At 50.2% G+C, this 19,076-nt stretch overlaps 1 protein-coding gene across 2 annotated transcripts; it reads left to right on the forward strand.

The window, feature by feature from the left end:
* Positions 1-1,451: 1,451 nt before the first annotated feature.
* Positions 1,452-16,817, forward strand: PPP1R3F (protein phosphatase 1 regulatory subunit 3F). Of its 2 annotated transcripts, none has more exons than XM_061178056.1 (4): positions 1,452-2,452; positions 11,958-12,013; positions 12,232-12,314; positions 15,051-16,817. In XM_061178056.1, the coding sequence occupies exons 1-4, from the start codon at positions 1,452-1,454 to the stop codon at positions 16,344-16,346; spliced, it is 2,436 nt and encodes an 811-aa protein (XP_061034039.1). In that variant the 3' UTR covers positions 16,347-16,817. The 2 variants fall into 2 exon arrangements, with proteins under 2 accessions (XP_061034039.1, XP_061034040.1); XM_061178057.1 differs by having other exon boundaries at positions 1,576-2,452; positions 12,235-12,314.
* Positions 16,818-19,076: the final 2,259 nt, after the last annotated feature.

Here is a 19,076-nt window from a genome sequence, read left to right on the forward strand (position 1 = left end):
TGGGGTGTGGAGCTTGAGTCCCGCAAGAAAGACAGGGCTTTGATTTGTGATTACGTTAGTCAATATCTGCCAGCATGCCCGACCAACTCCTGGCTGCATAGTCACGCTCAGTGTTTTCTGAGCTGGAGTTAGAAAAAGCTAATCTTCCCCAAAAGCTCAATCTTTCATTTGGCCATTCATTCAACAATGGTGCCAAGTCCTGGAGAACACTGGGGATGATAATCGGGCATTCTTGTCTAGTGGCACCGCTCAAGCAAAGGCTCGGAGCTGGGTAGGGCAGACCCACTAACTGTGACAGGAGAGTCCGTTTTGCTTTCTCAGATCTCACACTAGGATGCAGTCTAGGTCTTCAGGGGCTCTGGGCATTCATAGCCCTGGGGCAATAGGGAGTCACGGAGGGTTAAGGAGAAGGTAAATCCATCCATGAGAGGCATACTCTTTCTAAAGGCTGCCTGCACTCTACGGTTCAGAGGCCCGACCACTCTACAGCTCAGACTGCCTACGAACCTTCCTCTCCTCTAGCCTCCTTATTGGCTGTTCATCCCCTCCTTCACACCAGCTACAACATCCCCGTTGGCTCTGCTCTTTCCCGTCCCACCTCCGGGTCCTTCTGTCTCGCTATACTTTCTAGCTTCGGCATTGGTTCATCCCGTTCTTGCACTGCCCCTTGAGGTCTCAACTGCCTTCACTCTGACTCCCCCATTGGCTATCTGCTACCTCTCTTCCTCGCTCTCGCCTTCATCACCCACTCCATTGGCTCTTCCCCTCCAGTCCCGCCTCCGAGGCCGCTCACATACCGCCTCTTGGTCACCTCTTGGTCACCAGTCTCCGTATTGGCTAGTTCCGCCCTGGCACCGCCCCTTGAAGGTGTAGTGCACACTCACAAGACTCCCCATTGGCTCGCTGCAGCCATTATCGTCATCCCTCCTCTACGTCACCGGTGCGCGGCTCCCCATTGGCTGTTCGCTGTCTCTACCTTCCGTTCCACTACCTACGCAACCCACGGATCTCCTACTTTTCCGGCCTCTCCGTTCGCTCCCTGCTGCCCCCATCGCCTGTAGCCATTCCGTTTTCCCCGCCGCTCCCACGCCGCTCCCGCTCACACTTCCCCATTAGCTGTCCTACTTCTGCTCTCTTCATCCCGGACCCCGCACCCCCCCATTCACGCGTCCCCATTGATTCCCCGATCATCCCGCCTCTTACACCGCCCACTCTCGGGTATCCCCATTGGCTGCGTGCTTCCCCTGCACTCGCTTCACCGTCTACGTCACGCGTGCGCGGCTCCCCATTGGCTCTCCGCTCTACCTGTCGTCTCGCCGCCTACGCCCCCCCCGTGAGTCGTATCCCCCTCCCCCCAGCGCTGGCCTTCCCATTGGCTGCCCGCCCCTTCAGGCCCTGCCCCCACCGGTCCCGCTGCCGGTGCCGTCGGTGCCGCCGCCGCCGCCGCCGATATGGCGCGCACGGCCCCTGTGGAGCCCCCGCTGCGGCATCCCGCGCCCCCCTCGCCGGCCGCGGGCGAGCCCCGTACCTCAGTCGAGGCAGCGGTGGCCCCGCGGAGGGTGCTGTTCGCCGACGAGGCCTTGGGGCTGCCGCTGGCGCAGCTGCGCCGCTACCGGCCGTGGGGCGGGCCCGGGGCGGGCAAGATGGCGGTGGCGGCCGGGCAAGATGGCGTCGGCGGCGGGGCTGACGAGGACGACGATGGCGAGGATGGGGATGAAGGGGAGGAGGAAGAGGAGGCGTGCCCCGAGCCCTCGCCGCTGTGCCCCGTTCCCGCTGGCGGGGGGTTTTACCTGGTGCCCACATTTTCGCTGCCGCCCGCGCCGGGCCGTCTGGAGCGCTTGGGGCGCGTCATGGTGGAGCTGGAGGCACTGCTGCCGCCTCCCGGAGCGGTCCCCGGGGGTGCCGGGGTGTGGGTGCCTGGGGGGCGCCCGCCGGTGCTGCGCGGGTTGGTCCGCGTGCTGAACCGCTCCTTCGAGAAGGCGGTGCACGTGCGGGCCTCACACGACGGCTGGGCTTCCTTCTGCGACCACCCAGCGCGCTACGTCCCGCGCAGCCCGCCGGGGGCAGGAGCGGGAGGACCAGGAGCAGGAGATCCCATCCTGGATCTGGGCCTTGGCTTGGGCCCCGGCCAGGCGCCCGCCTCCTCGCCCGACGACGGCGGCCGCACCGACCGCTTTGCCTTCCAGCTGCCCTTTGCTGAGGGTGCGGGCGATGGGGCGCGCCTGGACTTCGTGGTGCGCTATGAGACCCCCGAGGGCACTTTCTGGGCCAACAACCACGGCCGCAACTACACAGTCCTGCTCCGGATTGCACCCGTTCCCACACCCACTGATGCCGAAGGGCTGCCGCAGCAGCAGCAGCTGCAGCAGCTGGAGCCACAGCCCGAGTGCCAGGGTCCCGTGGAGGCTGAGGCCAGGCAGCTGAAGAGCTGCATGAAGCCGGTGAGGCGCAGGTAATGTCTGCCAGCGCCACCTCCGCCAACGCAGGGCTGTGTTTAGGATGGAGGACAAGCATTCCGACCCAGGAGCCCCTGAGGCCTGCTCTCCAGGACAGGGAGGAGGGCGCATTCAGTCAGTCGGTCAAAGAGTAATGGAGACCAAACATGTGCTAGGCTGTGTTTTAATTACTGGGGTTTCATTCATTTATTGAATTGCACTGTAAAGCCCTGAACAAGACAGACATCTTACCTACTCTCAAGGAGCATACAGGTTTTTATGAGAGACAGTTTGAAAAAACCAGCAGGTGGCTAAGATACAGACGAATAAGTTTAGCTGCTGAGAGGAAAGTAAAATAGAGTAAGGGGACAGTTTGGGAGGGAATAGCTGCTTTAGGTAGGGTGTTTGGGGAAGACCTTCAAGGAAGTGAGTCCTGGATGCTGATAAGAGTTATGCACAGATATGAGGAGGGAGAGAGTTTGTAGAAAAGGGAACAAGGAGGACTTTCTGAGGAGGTACTGTTTAAACTGAGCCTTGAATGATAAAGAGGAATAGTTTTGCACACATAATGGGAGCAGAGGTGTTCTAGGGAGAGAGAACAGCAAGTGCAAAGGTCCTGAGGTGGGACTGAATCTGGTGTGAATGAAGGGTAGTGTGCTGGAGCGGAGAGAACTGCAGTGATATGGTAGTGTGGACCAAGGTCCTTACTAGTGGGAGGCAGGGAATCTGATCCCCATTTGACGGAGCAGGAAGCCAGGGTTCTAGAGGGAGCGACTGGTTGAGGACGTGATGGCTCCTGGCTTTTCCAGTTTGGCCATGTCTGACCTTGAAGCCTGTGCACTCTCCTTACTGTTTTGCTCTAATTTAGTCTGATATCTCCTGTGGAGTTGAGGGGCTGAGCCCCTGCTCTCACAGGAAGCAGTGGCTCTGGCAGAGGCAGAACCAGATGGGCCTGGACTGGAAGCTCTTTACGTTTGTTTTTGCTGTACCACCTGTGACCATTCAGGGCCTGGGAGAAGGAACCACTTAACCCCAGAAGCCCCTGATACAAGATTCTCCTAGGTTTTCTCTATCAAGCCATGAGTTCTTCAAGAGTAGCAGCTAGGCCTGATTTTGGGGGGAATCACCTAAGTCTAACCTGGGATAAGTAGATTCTCCAAGCACGTGTGGGAAATGCATACATTTCCCTGCTCCTGGGAGGACTGGAAATGGGAATGGGAAAATGCTGTTTGGACCTTGTATATGCTTGATCAGAAGCCTCTGGCTGCAGCAAGATGTTTGTGATCCTGGAAGGGCCTTAGGCTGTGAGTAGTTCAGAAAGGTCTAGCTTGGGGCTGGTGGGCAGATGTGCCTGGGTAAGTGAGCAAGCAGACAAGTACCTACTTACCAACCTGTGTTGGTAACAGTAACCTGAGACTATCTGAGCCGGGTAGGCAGCATGGCTTTCCTTACAGGCGTAAGAGTGTGGATTCTGACATCAGTGCCTGGGTTCAAATCCCAGTCCTGTCATCTGTTGGCCTTATGATCTTGGCCAATTCATTTAACCGCACTGTGCCTCAGTACCCTCATCTGTAAAGCAGAGATAATTATTGCAGCTACTTCACAGGAGATGAGTAAGAGCACTCAGAACCAAGCCTGGCTCTTAGTAGTGCCATATAGGTGTCAGTATTAATGCTTAGGGAATCACAGATAGTTCCTTGGATTCCCCTCCCAAACTCTGCTCTGTCCGTCACCAGCTGTGTAGCCTTGCCTCAGTTTCTTCATCTGTGAGCCTCCGTTTTCTCATCTGCTAAAGGGGAATGACAGTCAATTTGTGTGCTTGGATTGGACGCAGCAAGCATGGGCAAGGTAACTGAAGCATGGTGGTAGCTTTGAAAGATTAACAGTGGCCAACATTTGCTGATCTCTGTGTTGAGAGCTTCAAGTTTGTTCTCTCCTGAGTCCCGCTGTGCATGCTGTGTGGTGTAGGTGCTATGGTTATGCCCATTTAATAGAGGGGGAAACTGAGGTAGCTCAGAGAAGTGAGCCAGCTTGTTCAAGTACACTCAGCTAGTGAGTGATAGGACCAGGGAGGAGACGGTAGGAACGTTTTTTAAAAACTACTGTTCCTCTTGAAGGCCTGATAGGATTCAGGGCAAATTCTGCATTTCACTCCAGGTGTTCCCATGTTCTTAGCATGTCTTGCTTTCCTTCTATTGATCTTAAGTGTGAAGCTCAATAGATTTTTACATATGTATGCCCTTGTGAAACCATCACCCAGATTAAGATATCCAGCCATTCCAGTGCCCCTCGCCTTAATTTCTGTCACTTTTCCCGAGTCGTCATTCCAGCTGGCTGTCGTGGGAGCCTTGTCTGTAAGACGCGACAGTTTGGGTAACAGAGTTTGGTCATTTTAGAGTGTGAAAGGAAGGGAACAGAGAAGTCAAAAGCTTGCAGGGCCAAGGTGGGTGGAGAGGGTGTTTTTCTTTTAAAATACATGGGTGGTTTTAAGGAGAAATTGAAGCAGCCCGTTCAGACAATTGTTTTGGTATCTGGCCCCAGGTCTGTGGTTCCTAACATGACTTGTGATATTATTTTAAGTGGGCAGATGGCTTTTTGATAGCTTCTTTATCTTGATCTCAGCTCTTGCAAAGGGGAGGTTGGTGCTCATTGCAAGATCAGCGATAAGATTTTCTTTGTAGGTCGGTGGCTTTCTTGGCGAGTACCTTTCAACTTATTATTGTTTTAAAACCTGCGTGCTGCCGGTGACTTGGAGTGCTGTTGGAGAACAGCCTCTCCCTGCGACCCAGCCCTTCTGGGAGGTGGTAGAGGATCTTAGGGGATAGCCTCAGCCTGCGGGAGCCCTGTTGTAGAGGGCTTCCCATTCAGGAAGTGTTGCCTGCAGGTCCACTGTGCACCAGCACAGCCACGTCACGTGGGGACACGGGAGAAGTCTGTGCTAGCCCTCGGGATACAGCTCAGAAACTGAAATGGCTGCATTCCTCGAGTTGCTGGACCAGGCTTTTGATAACCCTTAGGCTTAGAGCTGATCCATCAACAAGCATTTATTGAGGGCCTACCATGTGCTGGGCACAGTGCTAGGTTCAAACAGGGCCAAAGCTGCAGACTGGCGCTAAGATGTCAAAGGGCCGGTGGTGGAACCGGGTGGGAGGGGCAGGGATGGAGGGTTTGTTGTACAAGACCTGGCAGAGACCCTGCGGAGTATTTGCGTGTATGGTCTCATCTGATCCATTCAACATTCCCTGTGAGATAGATGGTCTCGATCCCTCTTTTCTGGATGAGCAAACTGAGGCTCCCAGAGTCCAAAATCCCAGGGCTGGTGTGGGGAGGAGAGCCCTCCAGGTCTGCCTTGGCTTAACACCCTTGGGAGGTGTCCTATTCCTCTTAAAAATAAAGACCAAGAAAGCTACAGCATGGCTTTTGAGCACCCCCTGACCTCTCCCCCAGTCTGGCCTCCAGGGCAGCTAGTCTCACTTCATGCCATCCTCTGCCTTCTGAGTTTCTGTCACTGTGGTCTTTCCAAGGTGCTTTGCCCTTTCCTGCCTCAGGGCCTTTGTCCATGCTGTTTCCCTCATCAGGAATGTTGGTCCGGTGCCCACTGCAGTCTCATTTTGATCCTTCAGTTCTAAGAGTGCTTCCTCCTGGAAGCCTGTCCATCCCAACCACCTCAGGCCCGGGTCTTTTTATAGCAACTGACCAGCCAAGCAGGCAAGCCCCGTTAGAGAATGTCATAGAGCAGAGGAGATGAGCATTGCCACAAATCCAGGATCATTTTCCACCCTGCCTGGCAGTCCTACTGTTTTATTCTGATCCACTCTTGTCTCGTCCCTGAGGTGACTCTTTCATATGTTCTTTACCTTCAGACTTCCTGCTTCAAAAAAACAAGTAGAAACCATAAGAATGGAACTCCCCACAACTTGTAGCCCCCAAGCCTGCAAACTGATTTCCCTCCTTTGTGTTACAGGGGAGGAGGGGGGCCCTTTTCCTCCCTCAGGCCAGTCTCCCCACTTGTGCTCTGGGTTCCGTTTTTCTGCCACTTGCTCCAGAACCTGACATAATCAGTTACCCTTTCTCTCCTGGCAGCTTTTCACTGCCCTCCTCGCTTGAGCCTCTCTATTGGCCTTTATATATGCCAGTGTCTCTGCTGTCTTAGAAATCTGTCCTTTGACCCCACCTCTGTCCCCACTGCTCCTGGCCAGCACCCAATCACCCTTCTCCCCTTCACTGTCGACCCCCCTCTAAAGAGTTGCCTACACTTGTCTTCTCCACTCACTTCTGCCCCTGCATCTGCCAGATTCCATAGGTGGTTTTTTGGTGTTCTTCTTGAAGTGGTTGAGCACTCCTATTTAAAACACTTTCTTCCCTTGCCTTGGGACCACCCTCTGCTGCTTTTCCTCTAAACTCTCTGGTTCTTCTCTTTCTCCCTACTCTTTCCTTCAGCCCCATACATACAAACTCGGTATCTCTACTTGGCTGATGTCCCAAAGATGCCTCAAACTCCCCTTGTTCGAGATTGACTCCATCACCTCCTCCATAGAGTCCTCAGCAGCCCCTCACTCCCTGACCCCTCCATTGCTCATTTTCCTTCTAAGCATCTTAAGCCCTCCCTGACCCTGTAGTGTGGGCCAAGGCCCCTTGTTCTAGGGCATTCTTTCCTTTTCTGAAGGCCCTGACCTCAGTTTGTAGTTAGACCTTCATTAGGGGATTATCGGATGACCCTCTCTGCCCTGCTAGACTGTAAGCTCCGTGAGGGGTAGGGACATGGTCTGCTTTTGTTCACCACTGTATTCCCACAGGGCCTGCCACGGTGCCTGGCACTTAACAGGTGCTCAATAAATGTTTGTTGAAAGAATGAGTGTGAGTATCTTTTTTTGATGTCTTCCTGCACGCTAAATTGTAAGCTTCCTAGTCGGGTTTGCTCACCATTGTGTCTCCAGAGTCTGTCCCTGGGCTGATGCACAGTAAGCCCTCGATGATTTTTAGGTGTACCTGTAGCCGAATGGATGGGGACCCAACTTGCTATCTGAGTTGGCAGTTGGGAAATCAGAACAATCAAAGTCGAAACAGGATGGGCCAGGGGTCATCTTAGTTGTCTGGAGTGAGGATTTTAGTGTGAAAGTGATCCTCTTTTATTCCACGGAAAACTGATAGGGCATCATGGTCGAGGATGTGGGCCTGAGGCCACGTGTTATGAAAGCAGCACAGCCGGGATCTGAGTTGGGTGCTCCTGCTCTGGTGCCCCAGTTCTCAACTGCTGTGCCGGGCTGGGTGATGTGTCTTACCAGCTGGGCAATGCTGGGCAAGTTGCTTTCCTCTTCAGAGCCTCAGTTTCTCTCAGTGGGAATTTGGAGTGGAGTACTGTTTGTTAAGCACTTTAAAGGCGACTTTCAAATATTTCCTCAATCTGCCTAACAGCTCTCTGAGGTATTACTATTATACCCTCTTCACAGATGAGGAAACGGAGGCACAGAGAGGTTAAGTAACTTGCTCCAGGTCACACAGCTGGTAGGTGGCAGAGCTGGGGTTATTCAAAACTACATGTCATGACCCTTTATTAAGATGTGAAATACATTTACTGGATTCCAACAAACATTAAAAAAAATAGCATAGAAAATAATGAGTGCATCACAACACGTAGTAAAGGTAAGTGTTGTCTCATTCAAAGAACAACTGATTTTCAGAGATATGTATATATGGGTGTGTGCTGGGTTATGATGTAAAATGTATTTCTTACCGTGGGTCACGGCCAAATGAATGAAGTCATTGCTGTAGCAGAAGCTCATAGCACAACAAACTGCTCAGCTTCCTCCCTCCGCCCTACTGGATTGTCCGTAAGTCCCAGAACTGACACTGACACAGACTAGCTGGGGAAGACAGAGCAGTACCCCACAAAACTTGGTGGCTTTCACAGCCTCCTTCAAACCCTGTTGTTTTCAGAAAGCAGATGGCTCAGGGTAACTGGGATTCCAAGTATCTCGGGCAGATTTCCGAAGCCACCTGTCCCCTCGGAGAGTCAGCATTATCTTCAGGCTGACTGCATGGGAGCTGGGGTCTGCTGAGTTTCCCTTTGGGTTTCAGCGCATGACCCACTTCGGGCTGGCCAGGTTCTTTGAAAACACGAGTGTTGGGGGTGCTCTCAGAGGACTTGGGTGGTGGTGGCAGTGATGTGACTGCTCTGAAAGTCTGCTTTGCTCTTCTCCACAGAGGTTGTCAGCCCTCACTTGCTCACTCACTCTCTGACTATGGCGATTGACTTTTTTGTTCTGTCTTGGCTGGCCTAGGCTGGGGCCCACAGCACCTCTTTCTGAAATCTCATCCCCTGGTCTCCCTGGGTGCCGTCTGAGGTCAGAGGCCATTGAGTTTCCTGATGGCAGGAAGACTTCTCACGCCCAGGAGACAGGCGTGCAGGCCTGACACGGCCCATCCTAGACTACACTGTCTTGACTAGTTCTCGCGAGAGCACCCAGAGGATGAGTGCCCAAGATGCCCCCTGGTCTGTGCTACAGCTCGTGACTGCCCACTGCCCTTGAGGCAATACCACGTGGCGTGTGTGGGGTTGGTGCCAAAAGAGCAAGTTTCCTTCTCGAAAATTAGCAAGCATACGGGAGGTACAGTTTTGTTCTTAATCTCCTCCCTCCCCATTTTTCTAAGAACCCCTCTTCTCTGTTACTGATTAGTGAGTCAGTATACATTTGTACTCCATTTCTTTCACTATCCTCCTTTTGATTAAAGTCATAGCTGCCTCCGAATATTTACTGTGAAAGACAGTTCAAGGATATTTAGTGTTCTTTTTTTTTTAAGCCCACGGTTTCACACACTGTCTTCAAAATGGAACCCTCTTTGGATGTTATCAGTGTGGTGTGTAGTTAGTAGTTAGTGGGTGTAGATACTGTTCCTTGAGCCTCAGTTTCTGCATTTGGGAACAGTTTCTGCAAAGGGAAGGGTGTTGCTTTGAAGGATAGATGTGAGGGTTTTCAAATGACTTGGTGTATCAATGAAAAGGGCCCACGGTGGAGGAGGTGAACAATAGATGCTGTGCCTCCTGCTTTCATCTCTCTGACTTTGGAAGTAGGGAGAGTGACCTGTGTACTTCTGCTGACTTCGTGGATTTTGGGATTGGCTGAATTGCTTGATGTGATTTTTGGATGTTCCCCCTCTTCTCACCCTCCCCGGCTTTGGAAGAGATGTTCTGGGGGCTGAAGGATTTGTTTTGTATTTGTTTTTCTTCTCTCTCTTTTTCCTTCAAATGGACCATGGAGTTCTTTTCCTGCTGGTTGGCTGCGTCCTGAGTTCCCCTCTCTTCTCTCTCATGTACATCTAGGACTCTGGAGTGGCTTTTAGAAGCCTGGTTGTCATGCACCTGCACTGGGCCAGATGGCAGGGGAAGGCTTGCTTAGCCCTGCCCTGAGAGGAGGGCTGCCTCTCTGTTTGTTTGTGGGTCTTGAGGATGCTTGCTTTAGAAGACCCTAGGAAGATGACATTTTCTCTAATGAAGGACTACACCAGCAAAAGAAGTCAGCAGAAATTGTGTTGGGCCACAAATCCAAAGACCTGGATTTTTGACCTACTAAGGGGACTGGTGCAGAACCAAGCCAATTTGCTCCGAATCCCCCTTTCTCATCCGTGAAGTGCAGGAATTGATGGCTGGGCTCCTGGAATCACCTACTTCATGCCCTGTAGTCTTCTGACTCAAATACCTCTGGTGTGATGTGTGAGCCCTAGTCTGTGGAGAAAACCAGACGGTCCCTTCCGGATCTTCCAGACTCTAGATCCATGTACATGGTTCAAGCTTCCTCCCCAAGGGTGCTAATAAAAACCAGTTCTTGCAGCCATTTCTGTGTCTGGTGGTCTCCTAGCCACATGTCCCCTGAAGGCAGGGAAACTGGGAATGAGAGTGTGGGCAAAAGGCAGATCAAAAGCAAAGCTTGAATGAAGGTGGAGGGAGTGATCTTGTCCATTATTGCTGCCTCTTTCTATCTACCCTGGAAAGGATTGGAGATGGGGCTGTGGTAAGACCCCAGCCTCCGTCATCCAAGAAGCAGCAGTTTGTTGGTTGAGAGCACAGAGTTAGGAGCTGAATGATCTGGGTTTCGATCTTTGCTGCATGACCTTGAGCCATTTACTTGGCTTCTGTTTCACCATCTGCAAGATGAGGATAATAAAACTGCCTACTTCAAAAGAGTAAAAGTACCTATCTCATAGGGTTCTCATGAGAATTAAATGAATATATGTGAAGCTCTGCTACGAAGTACCATAGTAAGCACTATATTCAGGTCAGCTAGTGATATTCTGTTTCTGTAGGTAATTGTGAAGGTAACTGATTATGTGTTTTCAGAAAAGTTGCAACCACTTCCAGAAATGTCAACATCATCCTGTTACTTCTGAGGAAGAAAAAAGGTCTGAGCTATTGCCTCAGCTCTTCTCAGGTCTCCGCATGTGTTTTAGTTAATGGTTCCCTCATCTGCCTTAATTTGTAAGCAGTTGATACTCATTGGTGAGAATGAGAGCAGCGATTTCTCCATGATCCTCATGCCCTCACCCCTGGCAGGGACTGGCTGAAATACCCTTGGTTTCCGCCACTCAGACCCTGGGGTCTGACTTGCCTGGCAAATGAGGAAAAAAGACCAACAAATACCTATGCTTGATTCAGCCCCTGCTCTGTGCCAGGCCCTGGTGTCTGGCTTGATGTCCTCATTTCCCTCGACTGCCCTGTGCTTGGTGTACACATCCTGCCTCCCCTGTGCTCCGTTTTAAGGTGAGGAGGGCGAGGTTCAGGGAGGTTAAGTGCCCTGCCAGGCTGATATGGCGATGGGTGGAGGGTTGGCGGAGGGACCTTAGGCCTCTGTGATCTCGGGTTACTGCCTTTTCTGCTGACCTCCTTCCCATTCTCCAGTTGCTTCCTTCCTTCCCTTTGCTGTTTCCTGTGCCCCACAGTCCTCGCTTGCCCTTTCTTGGAAAAGATGGTTTCCTCCACAGCCAGAAATATACTCTAAAGAAATGATCCAAAATGTTCATTAAGCTCTGCCCAATGATGTCTGCCGAAGTCTGCTTTGTGGGAGCAAGATGAAGGAAACAACCTAGCTGCCTAGTAGGAAGGGAATGGCTACGTACATTAAGGTCAGCCCATGTGATAGGGGTAGTAAGCAACCATTTCAAATGTTTACAAAAGTATGTAATGCTGCTTCTTACTGTTAAATGGACAAAGCCAGCTGCAAAATTATGCCCGCAGAATCTAAGTGATTCACAGAATGTGTGGAATGAAATTTTCCAAAATGGTAACGGTGGTTGCCTCTGGCTGATGCGTGACTTTTCTCCTGCTTCCTTACGCTTTCCTGTATTTCGTCAATTTTCTACAGTGAGTGTGTAGGACTTTATGACCAGAGGATAGAAAGAGGCAGCAGAAGAGAAAACAGCAGCCGTCAGGTGAGGGTGGGCCAGCAGAGAGGCTCAGGAGGTGCCGGTAGGTGGCAGAACTGGCCTTTCAGGGCATCAGATCCATGCATTCTCTCCTCCGCCCCACAGGCCTAACGAGGAGGAGCTGAGGATGAAGAGTGCGGACGATAATACCCCTGCTGTGGGTAAGCGATTGGCAGGCTGGGGACTTTTAGCTTATATTTACCATTTCTTTCTTCCTCCCCTTTTCTTTCTCCACAAATTAAGAGGCACCTTCTGCCTTAGACTGTCGCAGAAAGCTTCAGAGGCAAATCTGCCAGTTGGCTAGAAGAGTATATTTTCTTAACCAAACCAGGCTTGTTTATAACCTTGCCTGGCCCCGACGCTGTCCTCTTCTTTCCAGCAGAGCGTCCTGACGTCCAGGAGTCAGTGGGTCCCTTGGTGGCCCCCACGCCTCTCCGTCCATGGCCCCAGATGACACTTCAGGTAAGCAGGCCTGGCAGCCTCTGGATGGACAGCCCGACGGGAGGCTGGGTGGTGGGGACTGACTTGCTCTGGGTCTGCCCTAGGTTGGGGGGTGGCCCCCCAAATCAGAACTTGGTGGCAGAAGGGTAGAATGCAGTTATTCGCCTGGGCTTATAGAAATGTCATTTGTTAGTTTAGCAAATATTTATTGAGTGCTTGCTCTGTGCCAAGGACTGTTAGGGACACTGGTAATACAGTAATGACCCAAACGCTGTCTTCATGGGGCTCACTTACATTTTAGTGGACTGAGACATAATAAAACAAAATAGTAGTTAAAATATATGGTATTTTAGATGATGATGAGTGCTAAGGACAAAAGAAATAAAGGGATAAGGAGAGAGAGAGAGAGAGAGAGAGAGAGAGAGAGAGAGTGTATGTGTGTGTGTGTGTCGAGGGGGGGGTTTGGGGGAGGGAAGACGTTTGCAACTTCAGATTGGGTGGCCAAGGAAGGCCTTGGTGGTCAGTGAGATTTGAGAGAAGATCTGAAGAAAGTGGAATAGTGAGGCATGTGGATAACTAAGGTAAGGGAAGAACATCTCAGGCAAGTGCAAAGTCCCCAAGGCGGGGCCGTGGCTAACATGTGTGAGGAACAGCGAGGAGGAGGAGGCCGTGCTGCGGAGCAGAGTGAGTGAGGGGGAACCGCAGGAGGTGAGGTGGGAGAGGTGGAGGCACAGATCGTGTGAGGCCTCACGGGCCATGCAGAGGACTCTGGCTTTTACCTCGAATGACAGGGGAGCCGCAGGAGGGTCTTGAGCAGAGGAGGGCCATGATCTGACTTAGGATTTAACAGGCTTCCTCTGGCTGCTGCGAGGAAGATAGACTGCAGGGTTGAGGGTGGAAGCCGGGGGACCCTGAGGAGGAGGCCACTGCAGCGGTCCAGGTGAGCGATGCTGGTGCTGGCAGGGAGATAGAGAGATTCTAGAGATGTAAGTGTGTGTGTGTGTGTGTGTGTGTGTGTGTTTTAACTTTTTATTACAAAGATTTTCAAACATATAAAAGTAAAGAAACCGGGAATTCCCTGGCGGTCCAGTGGTTAAGACTCCGCGCTTCCACTGTACAGGGCATGGGTTTGATCCCTGGTCGGGGAACTAAGATCCCACATGCCGTGCGAGTGGCCAAAAATAATAATAATAATAAATAATAAAAGTAAAGAAACCAGTATAATGAACCCACATGTACTCATCACCCAGCCTCAACAAATTTCAACAGGTCCGTTCCTACTTTTTTCTATACCCCACCCCCTCCTCTCACCTTCCCTATGGAATTATTTTGGAAAAAAATCCAGACTTTATGTCATCCATGAATACTTTGGTTTGTATTTCAGAAAATTAAGCACTCTTAAAAAAACCCCCACAATGCCACATTACCCCTCAGAAAATTAACAATAATTCCTTAGGATCATCAAATATTTGGTCAGTGTTCAAATTTCCTTGTCTCATAAGTGTTTTAGGGTCCAAACAAGGTCAACACATTGTATTTGGTTGAGGGTCTTTTTAGATGTTTAAATCTGTCTCACTTTTCTTGCAACTTATTTGTTGAAGAAGCCTTGTTTGTCCTATAGAGTTTCCCACAGTCTGGATTTGGCTGATTTCATCCACGTGGAAACACATTTCTACTCCATTTTTATTAATTTATTCTATTTAATTAATTTGATCTAGTATTAAATTTAATTAATTTAATTTATTAAACTATTACTTTTATTAAATATAACCTGTTATTATTAAATTAATTTAAATAGAATTGATTCTACTTAATTCTATTTCCATTTTATTTATTAGCTGGAATTCTTCTCTAAAGAAAAACTTTCTCACATCAACTATTTGGCTACCTTGAGCACATATGCCCTGAGGGTATATGGTTTGTATAGAAAAAGCTGGATAAATACTTAAAAACTTCCCTTTTATTTACCAGTTTTCAGAAGAAATGAACTTCTCCAAAGGTGACCAATTAAGGGATTTAAGTTTTGGGGTGGCATTAATAACTCATGAATTTTAAACATATTTGATGAGTTTCAACCCATTGCACCTATTTATTTATTTTGACACTTAAATTGAACTGTCTCTGGCCAGTGGGAGCTTATTTCCATTGGCTCTAGAGTTCTTTTGATACATCCCCAACATTCTTTGAGCACTTTCTCACATTCTGGTATGTCAATATGTCCCAGCCTCATCTTGTACTTTCTCTGCCCCAAGCCTGGAAACAGTCATTTATTTCAGGAGCCCTGATTCCTTTTAGTGGAGAATGGTATTTAGAAACCAAGATCTGGGTGCTAGATGTGCTTGTTGCTACTAGATTGGTAATTGTTTCTAGGCCTTGTCAAAAGACAGAGCTAGGAAATAAATTTTTTTTAAAGGAGAAAATACATGAATTCATATGGATATTCTGGATATGTTTTGGAGGTCAACCAACAGTAGTTACTGATAGTCATTCACCAGATATTGGTGCCCACTGAATTCCTCAGCTTTATGATCTACAGGAAGCCCCCTTTTATTCCATCTAATTTTGTTATTTTAATGTAGACATAGTCTTTGGAGTTAAGAAAATTATAGTTCTTTACAGAGTTTTCATTTGGAAACACCTGTGGGGCTGGATGTGGGCTGTCACCAGTTCTCACTGTCTCTGCTTGTCCCATCCCCTCCTCTTCTTCATTCCCTTCCCTTTCTCTCCCCTCCCTCCCCCCTCCCCCTATGGCTCCAGGTTTCTGAAGTTACAGTGACTGGCAAACCCCCAGAGGAAGGTGATGTCCCCAGAAGCAGTCCACCTGTGGCTTTCACAGAAGTCCCCCAGGCACCGGCCATCAGGATTCCCCTCTCTTCCTCCCTCTGTGGCCTGGGTGGCTCTCCCAGGGACCAGGCCTCGGGGCCCGATGCAAGTGAGGGGGCAGCTGGGCCTTTCCTGGAACCCAGCCAGCGACAGGTGGAGGCCACGTGGGAAGTATCCAGAGAGAATGGAAGGGGCCGAAAGGACCCCATAGTGGGAGCTATCATGGATGAGCCCCCCGGGGGTCTGGAGGTCGTGAGTGGGTTGGAGGAGCTGCTTGGCGAGGACACCATTGACCAGGAGCTGGAGCAGCTCTACCTGTCCCACCTGAGCCGCCTGCGGGCTGCCGTGGCTGCTGGTGGGGCAGGAGGTGGTGGGGAGGGCCCCACAGATGGGGGGGTATCTCCCAGCCATCCCCTGGGCATACTCACGGACCGCGACCTGATCTTGAAGTGGCCTGGCCCCGAGCGGGCCCTGAACAGTGCCCTGGCTGAGGAGATCACGCTGCACTATGCCAGGCTGGGGCGTGGTGTGGAGCTCATCAAGGACACCGAGGACCCTGATGAGGAGGGGGAGGGGGAAGAGGGGCTCTCCATCATACCCTCCAGCCCAGAAGGGGACACCCCCAAGGAATCGCCTCCGGAAATCCTCTCTGGGGCCCATCCTGTGGTAGCCACTATGGGAGATGTGTGGCTCCCATGGGCAGAAGGCTCAGGATGTAACAGCCCTGTGGTTCTGAGTATGGAGGGTCAGTTCACTGGGGCTCCAGAGAAGGGGATGGGCAAGGACTCTGACTCTTTGCATGTGAATAGGGTGATAGCTGGGGTGACTGGGTCACCGGGGAGGACAGAAGTCCAGATGGAGTTTACCACTGAGTTGGCAGACAGATCGGTTTCTATATCTGGCAAGGAGCCAGCTGCTCCAGTCCTGCAGGGGCAAGATCTCCCCCTCCTTGGTCCCTTGGGGGCTGAAGGCTGTCCTTCCAGCCTGGCCAGGCCCCATGTGAGCTCCCAGGATGAAGAGGGTTCAGGCCCAAGCCTTGAGCCCCCAAAGAGGTCTCCTACCCTAGCAGCCCCTGCAGAGAGTGTGTGTGTATTGCCTCCCCAGCTCTGGGGGCCCTTGACCCAGACTCTGGGGGTCCTGGCTGGGCTGGTGGTGGTCCCTGTGGCTCTGAACAGTGGTATGTCCCTCCTGGTGCTTGCGCTGTGCCTCTCTCTGGCCTGGTTCTCGTAGGAGCTGCTTGTGAGATCAGCAATAACAGGCTTCCCCCTCTCTGGGGAGGGGCAGCCCCTCCCCCCAGAGGGTTCAGATGGGATGTGTGGCCTGTACAGCGAAGGGTCCTTTGCTTCTGAGAATGCTTGACTGGGGAGAGGCCTTCCTGTCCCTTAGCTCTCCGGTCAGCATGGGGCTCCCTGCGGTGATACCAGTGGAGAGAAACAGCATGGGTGGATGGTGTGAGTGAGAACTTTCAGAATGGAACTGGGCATGTCCTCCCTTCCCATCCCGCCCCCCCCCAAGCCTGTATTTATTTTTGTATAATTCTCTGGATGAGGGAGAGTGGTCATGAGCTGGTCTTGGGGCACAATTACCCAGAGATATATTTATTAACAGCCAACCTGTGCAACCTGCTGGAGCTTTATTTTTAATTTAATTTATATAGAGTACCTATTATTATATGCCACAATACAGCTCTATGAGAAACGATGTGTCTTGTGCAATGTTCTCCTGTTTGGGTCTGAATGTGCAGGGTGGTCACGTTCTGTGGGAGGACCACGGTGGGGAGTGGGTAGGGTGGGTGGGATGTGGTCATTGCCTGCTGCTGCTGCTTCAATATGTCCTTGAGGATCTGTGTCACCTCATCTTGTGGTACTAATCCATGTGGTCTGGTGGTCTTTGGGGGGCAGGTCCTTTGGTCTTTTCCACATTCAGGGAGGGAGGAAGAATGGTGGCCACATGAGTGTTTGGTGTCACATACATGACTGCATGACATGTGGTCAGCTGTGGTTGAGGGGATATTTGTTGCGAATCAGCCACAAGGTTTTGAGGCTAGTGGGAAAAAAACCCCAAAACACAGCCTTTGACACTAGCAGGGAGAGCCCTCTGCCCTCAAGACTGAGGAGGCCTCAGAAAGGACAGAGGACTTAATGTGCTGTGAAAAATTCATTTCAGAGTTGCTGTCCACAGACATTGCATTCTAACTCAAAACTGGAAACCCAGAAGCTTTGAAAGAAAGGATAGATGTATATACTGCATGCAAATAAAATACTCTGCATAGCAAAATAAAACACAATATATTTGTTTGCTTCCCTTCACAGCAAAACTTTATACCAGCTTTCTTCAGTCCTTCTCCCCCAGGGCTCCAGTGCTTTTCCTTAACCACAATTGGATTTTTTTGCCCAACCACTTCAGCAAAAGTGCTGAAGTCACTGATGATATTCACAATGTTCTATCAACAGTCAAGTCTCAGACCTCGTCTTACTTGACCTATTGGCAGCCTTTGACACAGTTAACCATCTCCTCAACCTTGAAATCCTTTCTTCACTTGGTTTCCAGGATACCACACTCTCGTAGTTTTCCTCTTTCCTCACTGGCCACTCTTCTAGAACACTACCTGGCACATAGTAAGTTCTCAATAAATACCTATTGAATGAAATAAAAGAACAAACAAACGTGTGTGGGAAAATATAGAGACACGGCTAGAGAACTTAGTTGGTCATTCAGTGGTTACAGCTCACTTTAGTTCCACAAGTGTTGACATCTGCTCTGCTCTGAGGACACAGAGGAAGGAGCCCACAGTCTAGTGGGGGAGACAGACGCAGAGAAAGAATTTCAGTGCAGTGTCGTTAGTACATTAGCAGTGATGGATCCAGTGAGCTGTGGGGACCCTAGGACAGATGCTTAGTCCACTGTGGGAACTCTGGAAGCCTTCTTGGAGGATGTGGTACCTGAACTGCATTTTAAAAAACAAGAAGCGGGAATTCCCTGGTGGTCCAGTGGTTAGGACCTGGTGCTTTCACTGCCAGGGCCCGGGTTAGATCCTTGGTTGGGGAACTAAGATCCTGCAAGCCGCGTGGCGCACAAACAAGCAAACCAACTCCCCCCACCCTCACACACAACAACAAAAACACCACACAAAGCAAGAAGGAATCCACCAGGTGATGAAGGGGAAGAGAGGGCAGTCCAGTAAGAAGGAATAGCATGGCAGAGGTCTGGAAGTGGAAAACAGCTAGTGAAAACAAATTCAACACACCCATATTTCACCTTTCAATGAGGATATTCTGACTTTGTCAAATATCAAAGTCCGGGCATGTGTCTGTGGCCCTCCACTGATGTGACAATTTGCTCAATGTCCAAAAAAGCAACTTTATGCCAATTGGGTTGAAAATTAGATAAAATGGACAAATCACTACAGACATATAACTTGCCAAAACTGTCTCCAGATGGCTTCACTGGTGAAATACTCCAGGAATAATAATTATTATTTATAATAATTATTTATAATAATAATAATTCCAATTTTATAAAACCAATTCCAGAGTATAGAAAAAGAGGGAGCATTCTTAATTCAATTTATAGGGCTGCTATAACCTTGATACTAAAACCTGATGAGTAAGTAAAGAATATTACAGAACAATCTCAAGAAAATAGATGTAAATATTTTAAGCTAAATGATAACTGCCTGTCTTAGTCTGTTCAGGCTACTATAACAAAATAGTGTAGACTAGGTGGCTAATAAACAACAAACATCTATTTCTCACAGTTATGGAGGCTGGGAAGTCTAAGATCAAGGTGCTGGCAGATTTGCTGTCTGGTGAGGACCAACTTCCTGGTTCCTAGACGGCTGTCTTCTTGCTGTGTCCTCACATAGTGAAGGGGCAAGGTTGCTCTCTAGGGTCTCTTTTATTTTTTTTAAATTTTATTTATTTATTTATTTTTGGCTGTGTTGGGTCTTCATTTCTGTGC

The sequence above is a fragment of the Eubalaena glacialis genome, chromosome X (assembly GCF_028564815.1).
Source record: "Eubalaena glacialis isolate mEubGla1 chromosome X, mEubGla1.1.hap2.+ XY, whole genome shotgun sequence".
Taxonomy (NCBI): domain Eukaryota; kingdom Metazoa; phylum Chordata; class Mammalia; order Artiodactyla; family Balaenidae; genus Eubalaena; species Eubalaena glacialis.